The sequence below is a fragment of the Glycine soja genome, chromosome 7 (genome assembly GCF_004193775.1).
Source record: "Glycine soja cultivar W05 chromosome 7, ASM419377v2, whole genome shotgun sequence".
NCBI classification, from domain to species: domain Eukaryota; kingdom Viridiplantae; phylum Streptophyta; class Magnoliopsida; order Fabales; family Fabaceae; genus Glycine; species Glycine soja.
In genome coordinates, this window is record NC_041008.1 from 36,861,890 (window position 1) to 36,880,614 (window position 18,725).

General features: G+C 31.4%; 1 protein-coding gene across 1 annotated transcript; it reads left to right on the forward strand.

Moving 5' to 3' along the window:
• The first annotated feature begins 15,531 nt into the window (after positions 1–15,531).
• On the forward strand, positions 15,532–18,231 carry LOC114419398 (50S ribosomal protein L24-like). The gene is made up of 6 exons (XM_028385046.1): positions 15,532–15,766; positions 16,173–16,245; positions 16,379–16,474; positions 16,657–16,760; positions 16,856–16,992; positions 17,725–18,231. The coding sequence occupies exons 2-6, from the start codon at positions 16,186–16,188 to the stop codon at positions 17,805–17,807; spliced, it is 480 nt and encodes a 159-aa protein (XP_028240847.1). The 5' UTR covers positions 15,532–15,766; positions 16,173–16,185; the 3' UTR covers positions 17,808–18,231.
• The last annotated feature ends 494 nt before the right edge of the window (positions 18,232–18,725 follow it).

Sequence of the window (18,725 nt, forward strand, 5' to 3'; positions counted from 1 at the left end):
CAACTAATTGGACACTTGTTTGGAACAATGCGTTGGGCAATGAATATAACACTTAAAAAAATGTTTTTATGAGTGAATGGATGACAACTAGTAAAAAGCATAGAGTAAAGGATTGTTACCATATGCGTTCATATATAGTGATTCTTGTTCACTAAAGAATAAATCATTAATCCATCAATAATTTATATCTTTATAATCATAAAACTTAGGGTGTGGAGGAATCGTCCAGTCATGACAAAGAGGGCAAACAAGACTTAACACCCTTACCAAGATGAGTCTCTCAAAGAGAGAATGAAGAAAAGAGGTGATGGAGTAGAAAGCTTGATTCTAGCAAGATGGTGAGCAAACTCCTCATTCCTCCTTCTATGTCTCGACCAGCACTTCCATGGGAGAGGGAATGGCTTCTCCAAAACTCTCTCTAAGTGTACTTAGTGTCTACTTGTGTGAGAAGTTGCCAAATAAGAGAGATGGATGAGGGTTGTGTGTGGTGTGTTTAGGGTAGGTTAGTGAAGTCCATTTGTCACATTAGTTTGGTGCACAAGTTAGGTGTTAATCTAGGTGTCGAGTAATTAGAGGTCTTAGGGTTTAGGGTTTTAGTAGTTAGGGTTTAGGGTTTTAGGTACACTAGTTTATAGTGTAATTTTACATTATGTAATTATAGCGCAATGAAATTAAATTTCACGAAACTAGTAAGTTAAAATCTAGACTAGTTGATTAATTAAATTTCATTGGTAAAAATTATTCAAGGATAAGATTACCTGAGTACTAAATTATTAAAAAAAAGTAGAACTTAAGTAAATTAAATTAACTTAGAATCAATGAATTAATTAACACACTAAAATTGATATTTGAATCAAACCTTATAGACAATCAATCACAAACAAATTAGTCACTTATTATATTTAATTATTTAACCCACATTTTTTTCCTGTTAGAATTAATTGAATAAATTTGAATTAAATCCTAATTAAATTACTTATGTATCTATTTAGAGGGTCATAAATTTTTGGGTGTTACACTATACAAATCGAGAAAGCATAGGCTAAGGAAGTCTAAAATCAGGAAGTTGATGAGGCTTCTAACCTATGTTCTCTCTAAGTTGTTTTCCTTCCTAGCAAGGAACTCCAATTGCACTCTAATGTCCTTGTATAGACTTTCTTGAAGATGACAATTGCACCTTGTCTTGGAGACCAATGATATCCATTACTCCTAAACTTAAGAGACTTGGAGGCGAAGGAGATCCATTGTGAGTTGTCTCTGTCACACAGTTGGTTCCTCCTCCTTCCATAGCCGAAACATCTTGAACACAAATTCAATTTTTGAATGTTGTTCGTTGGTGCCTGTTGTTGGTTCAGAACTTATGACTTCTCTTTTTCTCCAGCTTAGTCATGAGGTTGCTACTTCTTTAGAAAAGTAAGTTTTCTACAGATTGGTGTTGATTCTTTTATGATTGTTGAAAACTATGGAGTCTTCTTTTCTTTTTCATGGTTGCCTTGATAAAGTAGGGCCCAACTTTTTCTTCCTCGAAGCAATGCATCAGTACACTATTGCATGGTATTGACTGTTATAGCTCACTTGCTTCTCAATTGTGTAAACATGTTGCCTTCACTTGTTGACTTAGCAATGCATCATCTAATGATTCTTAAGTCATGCGTAACTTTTGATATCTAGCCCTTGACTTAAACTATCCCCAGTATCATGCTTCCAATCGTATACAGCTTTTGATATCTACACTTTGCCATAGAAAACATGGTTGTCATTCTGCTTTTGATTTCCTACTTCTGAAGTTGGACGTGTTTCAAAATTGAGAAACCAAGGTCGTAGGAAAATGTTTCACACCTTCTTCTCCATACTTCTTGATAAGTCATGTTTTCTTTGAAAGCAATTTAAGGCAAACCATCTATAGCAAAAAAGTCTAACACGCTTAAAACATTCTTCTCATAAGGGGTTATGCCTTAACAATCAACATATCATTTATTAAAATTAATTAAGTCACGATTGTAAGGGTCACAAGTGCCATTTGAAATAGGTCATGAATTTATTCCAAGAATATGGCCTTGCCTCATGTCAATTCATTAGCCTTAAGAAGAGTTGTTTCTTTGCGAGCACATTGATGACATCAAGGATTGTTGAGGTCAAGGAGATTATGGGCTATAATATGGGATTTTTTCCTTTTTGCTATCTTGGTGTTCGAATTTTCCAAGGTTGTCCTAAGAAGGAACACTTCCAACCGATTGTTGATAAGATTATGCTTAAGTTAGCAAAGTGGAAAGGTGCCTTGTTGTCCATCATAGGTCATATGGAACTTATTGTTGAGTCTATTATTCAAGGTATGCTCATTTTCTCATTTCATATTTATGCCTGACCTATAATGGTGCTAAAAACTTTAGATAAATGGATTCATAATTTTATTTGGAGAGGTGACATTTACTCGAGGAAGTTGGTCACTGTTGTGTGGGCCACAGTTGGTCACTTGATACATATTTTATAAATCTTAAAATTTTGAAAATGAAAATAGAAAATGAAAACAAGAAATAAACACTCAAATCAAACACCACCTTAGAACCTCCTACGATAATTCTTCTATTTGGCCTGGAGTTCATTTTTTCTTTTTAGTCATCGAGGAAAACTTGAAGTGGTTAGTGGGTGATGGACAACACACCAATTTTTGGGTTGATAAATGGTTGGATCAATCTCTTGCAGACCAACTCAATTTGTTTGATCTTTAACACTTATAGCAAGCTAAGGTGTCTGATTTCATCATAGACCAACAGTGGGTGATTCCTTTTGTTTTCAGCAATCTATTCCCAAATATAATTCCTAATATTTGTGTTCTTCCTCTCCCATCCCTGCATATTAAGGATCGTAGGATTTGGTGTCATACTAGCTCAGGGGAGTTGTCCTTTAAAGAAACTTTTCAATTCCTTCAACCTACAAAATATACTTTTCTTTGTTGGTGTAAACTTATTTGGCATACTTTCATTCCTCAATCTTGGCCCTTTCTTTTTCAGAGATGGGTCAATGACAAATTGCTCACACATGAACATTTGAAAAATAGAGGTTGTGTGGTTGTCTCTGGATGCCATCATTGTGGCTCAAGTGAGGAGACAACACAGCACCTGCAAAACAAAGGACTCTAACGCTCAAGTAAGTATATGAGTTAGGAGAATAAGCAAAAATGTATAACAGGGTATGCAAGCAGGTGTGTGTAGTGTGCTCGAGAGATGTGTTAAGGGTTCGATGGAACCTGGTATTTATAGGAGTGGAGTGGAGTTACAGGTCCTTGTTTTTAGGTGTTGTTATAGCCTTTGTAGATAATTATTGGCTTGTAGATAATAGTCAGTAGCTTATAGATAATATTAGAGATAATATGTAGCTTAGAGATAAAAGCTAATAGATAATTGTACCTTATAGATCATGTGTGGCTTTATATATAATTAACTACCTACCAAGGGATAAAGATGTTGCAATATATTCAAATAATAAGAGGTTAGAGATAACCTGTCAGTTAGGAAGCCCAACTACTAAGGGTCGGACATCCGTGCTCCTGTCCCAGGACTGACCTAGAGGGTTGACATGTGTCTCAGAGTGCCATATAAGATGTCACATGTATTTTGTGGACCCTGGATAATACAAGTTGGATATCACATCTCCACAGACCATCTTGCAGACTTGTGCTAGTGCTCATAGCAAGCAAGTGTTGGATGTGCCTATTTCAGCAATCATTCATTTGGTATGGTTCCTTAGGATCAGTTGAAATCAATCTAGATTTCAAAATGGTCTTATTGCCAAGTCAAGCATTTTCAATTGAGTTGTTGTTGCAGTGGCATTGTCTGTGAATATCTCTATGAGTGAATTTACTATCCTCAAGAATTTCAAAGTTATGGTTCATCCTAGAACTGGGCCAGTTATTAAATAGGTACTTTGGTGTCCCCCTATTTGCGGTTGGATCAAGAGCAACATGGATGGTGTTGCTTGAGGTTCTGATCGACTTGCAACATGTGGCAGTATCTTCAGGGACTCTCGTGGAAGTATATTAGGTTGCTTCTCACTAAACCTACATGTTAGTAGGACTTTATGTGCTAAATGCATTGGTGCTAGGAACACCATTGAGATTGCACATAGACGTGGCTGGAATAAGTTATGGCTTAAATGTGACTCAAGCCTTGTTGAGTTGATGATGCTTTCAAGTTTGTAGCAATTGTTCCTTGGCATCTGAGTGTTCATTGGCGTAATTGACTATTATTGACACACGATATGCAATTTGTGGTATCTCATGTGTATCAAGAAGATAATGGTTGCGTAGATAAATTGGCTGATCATGGACTTCAGATACCTGGTTTTATATGTTGGGATCTTATCCCTAATTTTCTTCGATATGTATTTTTTCAAGATAGGAGTAGTCTTCCTAGTTATATGTTCCTTTGATTGTATTCATGAGACTTTTTCTTTCCTTTTGTGAACTATTTGTATTTGGTTATTGGTTTTTTTAATAATATTTGAGCATGTAGCATGTGATTGATAGTCACTTTGGTGCCAATCTAGTTGAAATTATTGTTGCTATTATGATATTGAAACATGTTCCTTTAAAAAAAAGTCGTAACTTAGGTTAGGATGATGAGATTTTATATATACATATATAAGATAAATTAATATAAGTATAACGTGCGATTTAGTTTAGTTTTCATGATAAAATAAAAAGTCAAACAAAATGATAAAAAAGAGAGAGATTTTTCATTTTTTTATTTGACTAGTTTAAAAAAAAAAATTAAAATGTTTAACAATTTAAAATGATTTGATTTGGTTTTGAACACTTGCACGTAATTAATGAGAACAAAAAACAATCTTTATTGTTCTCCTTATATTAAAAATAAAAAAAACTTTTTAACATGTGCATGCATACACAATGTAGAAAAAATCCTTATAAAAAATAATGAAACGCAATATAAAGATATACTTGTAATGAATTTATATATATATGTGTGTGTGTGTATGTATAAACTATTAGGATATAAAGTGTAAGAATATTAATACTTATAATATAATTAATAAAAATCATAATATTAACAAGTTTAAAATGATATTTCATAGCATGCTTTGACATTAAAATTTATAGCACAACCTTTAAAATTTAATAAGTGATAATGAGATTTTATTTCACAATTTATTTGGCTGTTTATAATTCTAAGTAAATATCTTAGTAATATCTTAGAATAATTGCTTTCAAGTTTCAACATTGATAATTAAGTAAATATAAATATTTATAACTATATAGTTTATATTAACTTTTAATATTTAAATTTTATTTTATATTTCATTGAATCTATTTTTCATATAATACATTTATGTTGAAAGTAAACAAGTCCATAGAAGGAAATTTTATGTTGTGGGGTGTTGCAACTTTTTTATTTTTTTCAAAATTACTAGAATGGGTACAATTTGAATTAACTATGGGAATGGCTAAGTTCTAAATGAAAACATGAGTTTGCATATTTGGTTTGGTCTTTGTAATGAAGAAATTGTACATATATTGATAATTTTGTTATTTAGATTTATTTTACATAATTAAATTTAAATCGTGCTTATATTGATGAGTTCATTTTTTTAATATTAAAGTAAAATCATCCTTAAAGTGACAATTTTAGCTATCTTTTTTTAAAAACATCATAAATTTATAATGGATTTTTATTTTAGCAAAAAGTTATAAATAATTAAGGAACTTTTGAATTTAAAAATATATAAGAAAAATAATATGTTAATAATATTTTTAAATGAGAAAAATTTAATACAACTTAAATAGTGTACATGTGCTAATTAAGCATGAAAAGAAGATAAAATATTACAAGATATTTTACATATTTCATTACCTATATGAACAATTACCTTTATGATCTCCTTCATTGCGACAAATTGAATATTTCTTAGGCTTATTTGGAACTAGTTCATCCGTTTCATTATGTATGTGACCGATATTTGATCTTCCTTATTGTTTTCAAAACATTTTAGGGTCAGGAACAAATTTTGGACTCGTATATTGAGACCAATAGTCTTTATTTCCAGGGGAGCCAAACTAAAGTTCATAAGCCTTGTAAACGTTTTCCAACTTGTACACAGGGTCAACAAACATGTCGATTCGAAAATAGCAAGAGGAACATGCAGCAATAACATGAGAACAAGAAAGTCGCAGTGCCTAAAATTCTCCATAGTCACACCACCATTCATTCAATTTAATAGTATAGGTCATTGCTTGTTGGCCTACGTTGAGATTTGCTAGCTCTTGCACCTCAAATTCACATGTTTCTCAACTGTACCTTTGCACATAATGCATCCCAGCATGACATTGATTTTCTTGCAACATAACAACTACCTCTTCAGGGTAGTTGTGTCTTGCCCGTAACATGCATCGTGCGTGCATCCCTTTTTCAACAAACAACAGATTTATTCTTTCAAATATTGAATTCACCAAGGCACATATAGGCAAGGCTCGTGCTCCTTTTAAAATAGAATTCATGCACTTAGAGAGATTGGTTGTTATATGCCCATATCTCTTGCCACCATCATAGGCTTAAGTTCATTTTTCCAATGGAATGTTTTCTAACCATTCCACTGCTTGTTGAAACTCCCTTTTCATAGCAGACAATTTTGCTTTGAGTCTTGGTAGCTTTATTTTGTATCCTACGACAAAAACATGATATCAATTGAGTAAATAAGTAGGTCATTAAAATAAATATATACATAGTAAACAACAAAAACATTTACCCATATTAATGACTTGTCTTATCAGGTCATCATTATGAAACCTTTTGTTAAAGTTTGAAGCAATACGCCAAATGTAGTACACTAATTTTAAACCTGATGAAGAACAGAGATACATACATTTCATTTTCCATACGGGGAAACTACAATAACCTTAGAAGATGTAGCTTTGCGTGCAACTTGGTCTGGCAATAGATGGAGAGGCTCTAACTAGTGTCAGTAGTGGTGATTTGGTTCCTTTTGGTGAACCTTTATTAAGTTCCATTCCTTTCACAGGTTGTACAACAAGGAATACAATCAAATTATTATGGTTGAATAATGTGTTTCAACAACTTCTTAATGATGCCAACAAAGTTGTTATTTCACAACATGCATGAGCTTCCATAATGAGGCTGATAGGAGGATATTTTGTGCCACATACACCAGGCTCTAGAGTTCATTTGATATATTTATAACTCTTGCATGCCTTAACAACTATAAAAAACTACAATCATGATTCAGTTGTATTGGCTTATCTTTATAGGGCTTTAGATAATGGGGTTGACTTTAAGTAAGAAAACATTGGAGGATGCATGTTGCTTCTCTAATCATGGATGTGGGAACGAATCAAATGCATTTCTCCACACATAGAAGAATACACCAATGAAGAGGCTCATGTAGGACCCTCCCTTTTGCGCGTATGTATGTAAAGTTGTATCTCTATGATTGATTTTTTTTATAGAAACTTAAATCATGTCATTATTAGTGTAACAAATGAACTATTTTCTTTGATAGGTGGTCTCGCCCCATGCAAAAAACCACCACTCGCACCGATGCAGTACATCTCATACATCATATGTTTGATTGATTGTGACCAAAGGAGGTTATTTGATTAATAACAATTATGTTGAATAACATTAATCATCATTATGCACGCTGATGTAATTTTTATTGTAGTTTTTATGGACTCTTTATCACAAACATACAATAAGCCAATTAATAAATGTTGGTCTTTCTCCCGTTGCTTGTGTTGTCGTACCTCTCATATGTTTCGCAACCATGGAGTTTCATCAAACAGATCAGGTCATAAGACAATTTGGCTATTGCCAAACTATTCCACCTAGCCCATTAAATCTGGATCAACTTAACAAAGAAGATATGAGAGGAAGAACAGACAGATTGATCCCAATATCACCAAAGGTGGATTGCTATGTGGAATGATCATCACAATTGTATAGTTCAAGGTCAACAATATGATGAACATGGACATTTGCATGAAAATTCAAAATACACGCAATGATATATTCTAAGAACTATACGATACATATCACCTCATGAGTCACCACCTATAGAGGAAGTAAGTATACATATATCTGATAAATAATATTTTTATTAATACTCAAATATTATCTCTAATTATTCGTTCTTTTTCCAACATGATGAACCACAACCAGAACTCAATTTTCCACAACCCACGACACATTGTAGTTATCAACCTATCGGATTTTCAAGATATATGTCCCCACCATCAATAATCTATTAATCAATTAAGTTATATGCCCTAACATCAACAATTTGTTGGCCAGTCTACTTATCAACAACATGACTTCTACAGGAATAGGCCCAATCGTGATCAACAAACTTTTCAACCAATAGGGTTCTCAACATATACCTCTCAATTCTCATTTCATCAAGTTCCTTATACTTCTGGTATTTTTGCTAGCCAATCAAATATGTTTGTCACTTATTCCATGACACCACCGTTTGCATACAACTCAACACCGTCAATGAATTGTTATCGTCCCACAATGCTTACTCAGACGAGAAACAATGCTGATGACAATGACGATAACAACAATGATGGTAGAAGTTTTGGTGTTTGTGAGGACTATGATTCTCAAAATGATGATGATGATGATGATTGTGATGATGGTGTTCATCACGCACATGTGTCCTTTTCACATCGCCAAATAAGTAGACATGGTGATACTATATGACAAAGGGAGTACAACCAACTTGACATAATCGTTAACTCAGAGGAGGACAATCAGAACCTACTCAACAACAACCAGAAGGAAGACCGCCACACTACATAAGAAGACCTACATGTGGGACATTCTCTCACAAATAAATATTTTTCTTTCAATATATGTAACATATTGTACCTTTATTTATAACATTATCAACAATTTCAAGTGTTTATTATTACCCAAATTTATTATTATAATCATAATTTAAAACAACTTTTATTTTAATTTAAATTAAAATTTAAAAACCCTAATTTTATGAAAAATTAAAAATAAAACCCATTATAAATTATAAATTCACGAAAATTTTAAAAAATAAAAACCAAAATCGTGACTGCATTCATGATTTTCTTTAAATATTAAAAATAAGAAACTGCGAACTGAAGCACGATTTTAAATAAATAATGTAAAAAAATCAAAATATTGAAATCATGCACCAATTCACGATTTCTTCTAAGAAAAAAAAAAAGCGCTCAAGACAAAATTGTGCTTCTAAGCACGATTTGAAATGCTGCTTCAATTGGAAACTTACCCATTCCCATAATTAATTTAAAATATACACATTCTGGTATTATGGTAAAAAAGCGGGGTGTTGTCATTGGGAAGCTCTATGCCCACTAGAAGTAGTTAATGCTTTTATCTTTATCTTTATTATAATGAAAGTAAACAAGTATGAGAGGGGAATTTTATCTTTATCTTTATGTTTTACATTAAGGTCAAATTAATGTTATCAAAAACCTAAATGTTATAGTAATGTTGATGAAGATTGAATATCCAACCATTATTAAAGTTTGGTTTTGACTAGATACTCTATGGTTATAAAGATTGTATATGAGATGTTCATAGAAATTGGTTTAACCTCCATACACCTTTGTGATATTTTCACTTTAAGATAGCATGCAAATCATTTAATAGGTTATATTTTTTCTCCAATGCTATTTTTAAATTAATTTTTCTGTAATCAAGATCAAATTATTTTATTCATCCATGTCCTTAGGTGTTGCAAAGGTCCTAATTGTAAAGTCATCCCTGAGAAATTATATTAAAGATAAAAGAGAGAAAGAAAATTACACTAGAAAATACTTTTTTTTATGGAAGCTAGAAAATATTTGATGGCACATGTATTTGCTTATATATATTTAAATAATTTTATGTTCGTATTTTTTATGTAAACTTTGACTGCAAATGATTTTAAGATTATCTTCGACTAACTAAACATATTTGATCTTTGTAGGGGTCCAATTGAATATGTTGATATTGTGATTGGTTATTTAATTAATGACAATTCTCTTATTCCCATCATAACTATTCAATTTGCAAAAATAGGTCCATATGGTTCTCCTTCGTCAGTTATAATTTTACATACTATTTTATATGTTAAATCTTAAGAACTATTTTATTATACAATATATATTAAATTTAATTTAACATGGTCTTCATTCTTTGTTGATCACATTTTTTCTAGTGAGGTTGCAATTCAAACGGTTATGAAAGTAACCAATGTAATATTCAATTCAAATATGAGTGAATTTATTTCATTACTAACTAGGTATATGTTTTAAATTAATTTAAATTTAATTTTCATCAATTCTATCAATTATAAGTTATACTAATAATGTTATGTTGCCTTCGTTTAACTTTAGTCTTTCAATTTGATTGAATATTACCTTCAGATAAAGGAAAAGTCTAATATGTTTCGTTATCAAAAAAGGAGGTTATCATTTAGATTCCTTATACTATATAAAAAATTAGATCATGTTATCTATTAACTCATTTAAATTAAATTATTAGGACACGACAAAAAAAGTGCTAAATTATCATACAGAGAGGATGCACTTACGTTGATATCGGCAGGGCAAACTTAAGATCGATGCATCTATAAAACCATCGAAGAATCCTATTTATAGATATTTGGATGAAGAATTAATGTTTTTGTTAACATCAATTATGATGATGACTAAATAAGATCATGTACTCTATATTTTATCTTGTCAGTCTTTTCATCGTTGTCTATAGTATGTTAAATATGAACTTCATTTATGACTACTCCAATTTTATATAGTATCATGTTATTTATAATATAAAAATTCACATTGCATGGATAACTTAATAGTTGTATAAGAGAAATCAAACTAAAAAAATTTCACTCACAAAGAGGGCTTTAATTTTAAAGTTTAAAAATATTATTTTATCACTACTTTATTAATTACCCATGTGAAAACACGTGAAGGTCTAAGTATTATCTTGGGGCAATTTTTAATCTCCACTTGTTTAAACTTATTAACATCGTTAATTATAAAATCATGAAGGATCAAATGAATCAAATTTAAAAAATAAGTGACCAAATAAGAGTAAATCAGAAAATAAAGGAATAAAATAAAGGTAAAAATGAAAGAAAAATTAATTCTTTTATCTATATTCTAATATTTTAGTTTCTACACTGAAAAGACTAATATATATTTTATATGATTAAAATTTATAATAAATATATATTTTTAATATATAAATTAAATTTTAATAAAAATTTGCAATATTAAATATTTTTACACAAATTACATTTTAGGGTTTTGATAAATAATTTATATTGTGTTACGATGTTATTTTTAACTATTAATATTTTTTTATAATATTAAATTATTTTAAATAAAGGTTTAAAAATAAATTTAAAGAGAAAAGTGATTAAGAATGTTTTTTTTAAAAATAATCTAATTATAGAAGAAATTCTAAAAAATATTATTATTGAGGAATAACTCTTAAAATTATTTTATTTAAAATAACTATTTAATTTATATAAATATGATAATTTTTTTAAAAAATATTAATATCTAATTTATAAACAAAGATTAAAAAGTAAATTTAATGAGATAAGTGATTAAGATTTTAAAAAAATATTCCAATTAAAGAAAAAATTCCTTAAAACATTATTATTGAAGAATAACTCTTACAAACGCTTTTATTCAGAATAAATATTTAATTTATGTTAATTTTGTTACAACTATTTAATTTGTATGAATATGAGAATGTGTTTTTTTATTAATAGATAAGAATTCATTTTTTATAAGAATTTTTTTTTTGAAGTAGGAAAACCAAGACTAAGAACAAGACTAGGTTGATAAGAATTGATTTGATCACAAATGAAAAAAAATAAAATTTGATATAAATACATTTATACACTTTATAAAAATAATAATAAAATAGTACATAGGTTAAAATAATCATAATCATAATTTACCTTACATTACAAAAAATATAATGGAAAAATATGTGTTTTAGTTCTGTATTTTGTAATATTCTAAATTTTAGTCTCTATACTTCTTCATTGAACATTTTAATCCTAAATTTTTAAAAATAAGTGTAATACTGGTTTTTATCGGTTGAGTGATGACCCTACCATTTGCCGCCATCGAGACTTTTGTCCTTGCTTGTTTGGTGTGTCTTGCAGTCAAACTCCCCTTATGCCTTTGCACTTGAGGACCAAACTCCCTCTAGCATGAGGAAACCTATGCACACCTTCATTACCTTTTGAGAGGCCTACGCCCCATAGAAATTGTCTACTTGAGATTGTTACTCGGCCTGTGGGTCCTGACATAAGGTTAGAATTCTATCTTTTCCGGCATAATATCTTTCTAATGGCTATGGGTCCCTAGAAGGAGGCATTCTTTGCCTGTAGAAGCAAAGCTTCATGATGAATCAAGAGTGATTCAAAGATGTTTTGATGATAACAAAGATAATAACAAAAGATGATGACAAAGGTGATGACAAAAGCTCAAAGATCAATCAAAGAATGAGTTCAAGATATTCAAGATAGAATCAAGAACACTACAAGATTCAAGAGGAAAGTTGATTTCAAGAATCAAGAATCAAGATTCAAGAGATCAAGATTTCAAGAATCAAGATTCAAGAGATCAAGATTCAAGACTCAAGATTCAAGAATCAAGAGAAGGCTTAATCAAGATAAGTATGAAAAGGTTTTCTCAAAAATTGAGTAGCATATGGATTTTTCTCAAAACATGTTTACCAAAGAGTTTTTACTCTCTAGTAATCGATTACCAGATTGCTGTAATCGATTATCAGTAGCAAAATGGATTTGAAAAAGTTTTCAAATGAATTTACAATGTTCCAATTGATTTCAAAAAGCTGTAATCGATTACAATGTTTTGGTAATCGATTACCAGTGCCTTTGAACGTTGAAATTCAAATTCAAATGTGAAGAGTCACATCCTTTCACATAAAAGCCTTGTGTAATCGATTACACTGATTTGGTAATCGATTACCAGTGATTGTTTCTGAATAAATCAAAAGATGTAACTCTTCAAATGGTTTTTTGACTTTTTCAAATTGGTTTTAAGTTTTTCTAAAAGTTATAACTCTTCTAAATGGTCCTCTTGGCCAGACATGAAGAGTCTATAAAAGCAAGGCTTTGATTTTCTTTTCAATACACTTTTCCAATCAATCCAATACAATCCTTTACAAGCCTTGAATCTCTTTGAACTTTTTCTTCTTCTTTGTGCCAAAAGCTTTCCAAAGTTTTATGGTTTTCTAAACCTTGAAAACTTGTGTTATTCATTCTTTTCATCTCTTCTCCCTTTGCCAAAAAGAATTCGCCAGGGACTAACCGCCTGAATTCTTTTTGTGTCTCTCTTCTCCCTTTTCCAAAAGAACAAATGACTAACCGTCTGAATTCTTTTGTGTCTCCCTTCTCCCTTGTCAAAGAATTCAAAATGACACAGTCTGAGAATTCTTTTGATTCTTCCCTTTCCCTTATACAAAAGTTTTCAAAGGACTAACTGCATGAGAATTCTTTTGTATCCCCATTCACAAAGTATCAAAGGTTTAACCGCCTGAGATCTTTGTCTTAACACATTGGAGGGTACATCCTTTGTGGTATAAGTAGAGGGTACATCTACTTGAGTTGTTGACTGAGAACAAGAGAGGGTACATCTCTTGTGGATCAGTTCTAGTGGAGGGTACATCCACTAGGTTCAAAGAGAACAAGGGAGGGTACATCCCTTGTGGATCTTTGCTTGTAAAAGGATTTTTACAAGGTTGAAAGAAATCTCAAGGACCGCAGGTCGCTTGAGGACTGGATGTAGGCACGGGTTGTTGCCGAACCAGTATAAAAACTCTTGTGTGTTTGTCTCCTTCTTCCCTACTCTTTTACTTTCCGCTGTGCATTTTAATTTCCGCTTTTACTTTTGGTTAAGTTTCTCTTCTACTCCTTATTCTCTTAACAACATAAGTAAAAGCCTTAGAAGAGTAAATTTTTAATTAGTAAAGGTTTAGGAATAATTAATTTCACCCCCCTTCTTAATTATTCTGAGGCTACTTGATCCAACATTGTCCTCCACCTAAGTTGCGCAAGAAAAGGCCAAACCCAAACCCATGAAACACGAAGCTTCATAGGATCTTTCTATTCAAGTGCAAGTAATTTGCATCTTCATAGACATGTATATTTCATCGAGTCTCTCTTTGAGACAGTGCCTATATCATTATGCCTTTTGTGTTAGTCGAAAGTTACTAACAGGGAATTTCGCTACTTTAAGATCGTTAAAGTTATGACCATTGTTTCCTACATGACTTTTGTACTGAAGGACTAGAAATACTAATTTTTATAAGTCTAGGGACCAAAATGTTCAAAGGTTAAGTATAAGGATTAAAATAAAGAATATTACAAAGTATAGAGATTAAAAACATTTTTTAAAATAAATCATAATCATAATGCAAGACATTTGCAGTAAAAATATAATAGGCTAAAATATTCAAATGGTCTCTTAACTTATTTTTTGATTCTAAATTGGTCCCCTAATTTTTAAAAGTTTTACAATGATACCCTTATTTAATTAATGACACATTAGTCCTTCTTGAAAACTTATCATTTTTTATTTTCAAACGTGATTTAAAACCTTTTATTGGCTTATTCAAAACGTGAAACTTGTTCCAGCAGATTCATCTGCATGAAAACTATGAGAATCAACTAATGGTTGAAACAAAAAGGTCATAAACATGGTGAAAATCACACGAAAAGTGAGCCTCTTAAGTAATAAAAAAAGAATATGATATTAGTTTCTCTTTTGGTATGCACATTAGTTGGTTTTCATAGTTTTCATGTTGATAAATCTAATGAGATAAGTTTTACATTTTGAATCAATAAGAAAAAGTTTAAAATTGTTCTTGAAAATTGGAAACAATATGTTTTTTTGAAAAGACTAACATGTCATTAATTAAAAAAGTACGAAGACAATTCTAGAACTTTTAAAAATTAAAAGACCAATCTAGAACCAAGAAATAAGTTAATGGACCAAAAGATAACTTGTAACACATAGAAGAGGGTGAGACAACACCGTTTGGGTTGCGTTTGATATGAAAAACACAATGACCTCTTAGTACACTTCTAGCCCCAGGGTGTTACTCTTGATTTTCTCTCTTTAGATTGGTACTTCTAATCACAAACTTATTTTCTATAGTTTATCTAAAGTTTTACCTGATAAAGTGTGTGACTATTGATGTTATCAATTTCATTTATCAAAACTAGGGACATTTTTTTTTTTGTCCAGATCAATCTAATGAATTCAACATTCAAATCGAACCAATTAAATTAGTTCGGATTGTTGTCCGATCCAGTCTAATCTTAACCAAACCAATTAAAATTCAATGTTGATTGGTTCGTGTTTTGGATTTACTTTTCAAACCCTGATAAATCCAAATGGAATCAAATATATTTTCATATTTATTTTTATTATATATATATTTTAATGCTTGTAAATGTACTACTACTGTTGTCGTTTTGAGTCTCTTCAAGATTTCACAAATGACATGCTGCCTTCCACTCCAACACTCGACACAACAATTCCATGGCTAACCCTAACACCTTATTCTCCTTGAGTCCCTAACTCTCACTGTCGTCGCAAGCTTGAAGTCGTGAGGTCTCAGGGTTGCCCCTTGCAGTCGCGGGCTATCTGTTTATCTCTCTCCCTGTCTAAGTTCCCTTTAACTGTCGCCACAAGGTGCGTTTTCTTTATCACTCTCTGTAATTTTTTTTAGTTGCAAATCCGATGACCCGACGGGTTGGTTCGGTTAGGGTTAGACAAAAAAAAACTTAAAAAATCCGAACCAAACGAACCACTGAAAATAATTGGTTTGGATTTTGTTTTCATCAAAATCCTAACCAAACCAACCCATGAACACCCCTGAATTCAAAACCATTTCATTTTAGCTTTTTGTAGTGTAAGTATATCAGTATCAAAATCGAGCATGTTACTTTTAATGATTTGTGCGAAAACTGAATAGGTTAAAATTAAACACTATTTGTTAGAGTTTATCACACATTGAAGCTCAACGATTTCGTTGTTAAGATTTTGTTTTCAAATTGCTTTATGTTGTAGTTTTTTTACTCAACTTTTGTGATTTTAGAGTGAATCGTGAAATGGGTTGGAAAGCAGCTGAGAAACTCATTAGGCACTGGAAAGTTCTCAGAGGGGATAATGTAAGCCAAGCCAAATCCTCCACCATATATATTGTTGCTTGTTCTTTCCCACTTTTCACTTTTTATTTTGAAATAATAATAATAATAATAATAATAGTTATTGACTCATCACACATTCATTCATTTGTAACAGGTTATGATAATAAGGGGTAAAGATAAGGGAGAGACTGGGAATATTAAGCGTGTCATTCGCACTCAGAATCGTGTCATTGTTGAGGGTAAAAATCTGGTAAGTGATAAACATGGCACTCATTATCACAGTTTAGGCATTCTATTCTATTGTTCTAAAGTCCAATATTCCATAGCTTTTGCAGAAGTATCTGTAATTTCCATTCCATTATCAATGTGTCTTGCAGAATCTTTATTAATTATCTAATTGGGATTTGAACATGTGGCTGTGTAAATTTATAGGTGAAAAAGCATATCAAGCAAGGGCAAGGTCACGAAGGGGGCATCTTTACTGTTGAAGCTCCAATCCATGCCTCCAATGTGCAAGTTATTGACCCAGTGACAAGGTATGCGCATCTGTTTGTTCAGAAAATTGAACTGGTGATTACATCTCCTGAGGTTGGGATGACATATATCAATTAACGAACTTTTACTTATGCAGGAAGCCTTGCAAGGTTGGAACTAAATATCTTGAAGATGGTTCTAAAGTCAGAGTATCCAGAGGAATAGGAGCATCTGGATCCATAATCCCTCGACCTGAGATCTTAAAGATAAGAACTACCCCACGACCTACTGTGCGTAAGTATCTAAAATGCTTATGTCTTTTTCTTGTTTGAGTTGTGTTGTTGATAAACATGGCAAGAACCAAGAGAGGATTGTCAAAAAGTGAGAAACTGAAATTGTACTTGGATTGAAATGAGAAAGGTGTGTGCAAAAAGCCAATATTCTGGCTTATGTAGACCATATTTATCAGAATCTCACGATTCTCTATTTGAATGTTACGATTCGATGCTATTCAGCTACCTACCAATATGTTTCCTAAGATGAATCTTAAAAGACTTAATATGTTATGATGAATGAATCATGTGAAAAAAATTGAAAACTATGAGGATTTATTGTTTTTTTTTATTTTTCTTTCACAATTCTCATGAAAAAATTGAAAACTCATAAGCTTAAATAAAGGGAATTGGAAGAACACTTGTAAACATATCCTATTTGATTACTCCACTACTTTATTTGTTGCTCACTCATTTAATGCATGTACTCTATTTAGCTATTTAATTGCTTCATTTCCATCTACTAAAATGAAGGCTTCACAAACTCAGATTTAATAGAACTCATGCATCATATCAACCTTGTGTTGTTAGGAGCTCTACTTACTCCCGTTGTAGTAAATGCAAAACTTGTATGCATATAAGGAATTCAGTGGGAAATCTATGATTTTTCAATTATCAATTATTTCAAAGATACATTTAAACAGTTTTCAGAAATCCAAAATATCTTACCCTATTTGTTACTTATTTTTGGCAGTTGGTCCTAAAGATACTCCAATGGATCTTGTGTTAGAGAAGACTTATGATGCTAAAACAGGAAGGGGCATGCCTGAGCTTTAAGGAGATTAGGTACCTTACAATTTAGGTAGTTGCTATCACGATGAACAAGATAGGGAATGAGGTTGTCACATGCTTTGTCTATCGTGATTCTGTTGAATTGCTTTCAAATTTTCGTGTTTAATGTGATCGTATGAGTTACCTATAGCTAAAAAAAGTAATAATTCTTCTCCTGCATAATTGATGTTATCTCCTTCAAGGATGGTTACCTTGTTTTGGTTTGGTGTTTCATGTGGACTTGGAAGAATTGGTGAGTTTTACCTTGCTCCCTGATCAGGGTGCACAGGCAGTGGTGGATCATTTAAGAATTGCCCTTGCTCATTAAGAAGTAGAAGTGATAACAAATGTCTAGATAGAATATTATAGTTGCTACTTTTATGTTTGTGTTTTTTGTTTAAAAAAATAAAATAATTTTATATTTTCACTATTACTTATATATTCTTTTGGCCCGCTCAGAAAAATTAGTGAAGCTCTGCCACTGTGCATAGGAGCACCTCATTTTTTACCTTTTTGTTGTAAATTCCATTTCTTTTTTTGTTACTATATTTATATTTAATAAAATCCTCAATCTGATCTTCCAAAATTACATGTCACCACATTAGTTCTTAGTAAACTCTGGTTACCAAATTACCCTCAAGAGATTTAAATCATCATATTAGTCCTCCAAAGATTATCACTAAATTATTCCTTGAAAGATTTCATGTCACCAAATTAGTCCCTTAGACCCTCAGAGATCTAGAATTTTATATTTACCACATAAGACCTTTTGTATATGACTAAAATGGTGACAAAAAGAATATTTAACATTGTGTTTAGATGATGCATTTGAAGATAACAATGCAACTTTCAAGGTTATTCTAATTGCTACTCTCTAATGCTCTGGTTGGGTATTTAATAGAAGGATTTAAAGAATTCTCTTAA

What these genes read in the sequence shown, in the direction of transcription:
- LOC114419398 (XM_028385046.1), top strand. Translation starts at nt 16,186, where the DNA reads ATGGGTTGGAAAGCAGCTGAGAAACTCATTAGGCACTGGAAAGTTCTC. An exon ending in GTTATTGACCCAGTGACAAG is followed by an intron (nt 16,761 to 16,855) that starts GTATGCGCATCT and finishes TTACTTATGCAG; the next exon opens with GAAGCCTTGCAAGGTTGGAA. An exon ending in TACCCCACGACCTACTGTGC is followed by an intron (nt 16,993 to 17,724) that starts GTAAGTATCTAA and finishes TATTTTTGGCAG; the next exon opens with TTGGTCCTAAAGATACTCCA.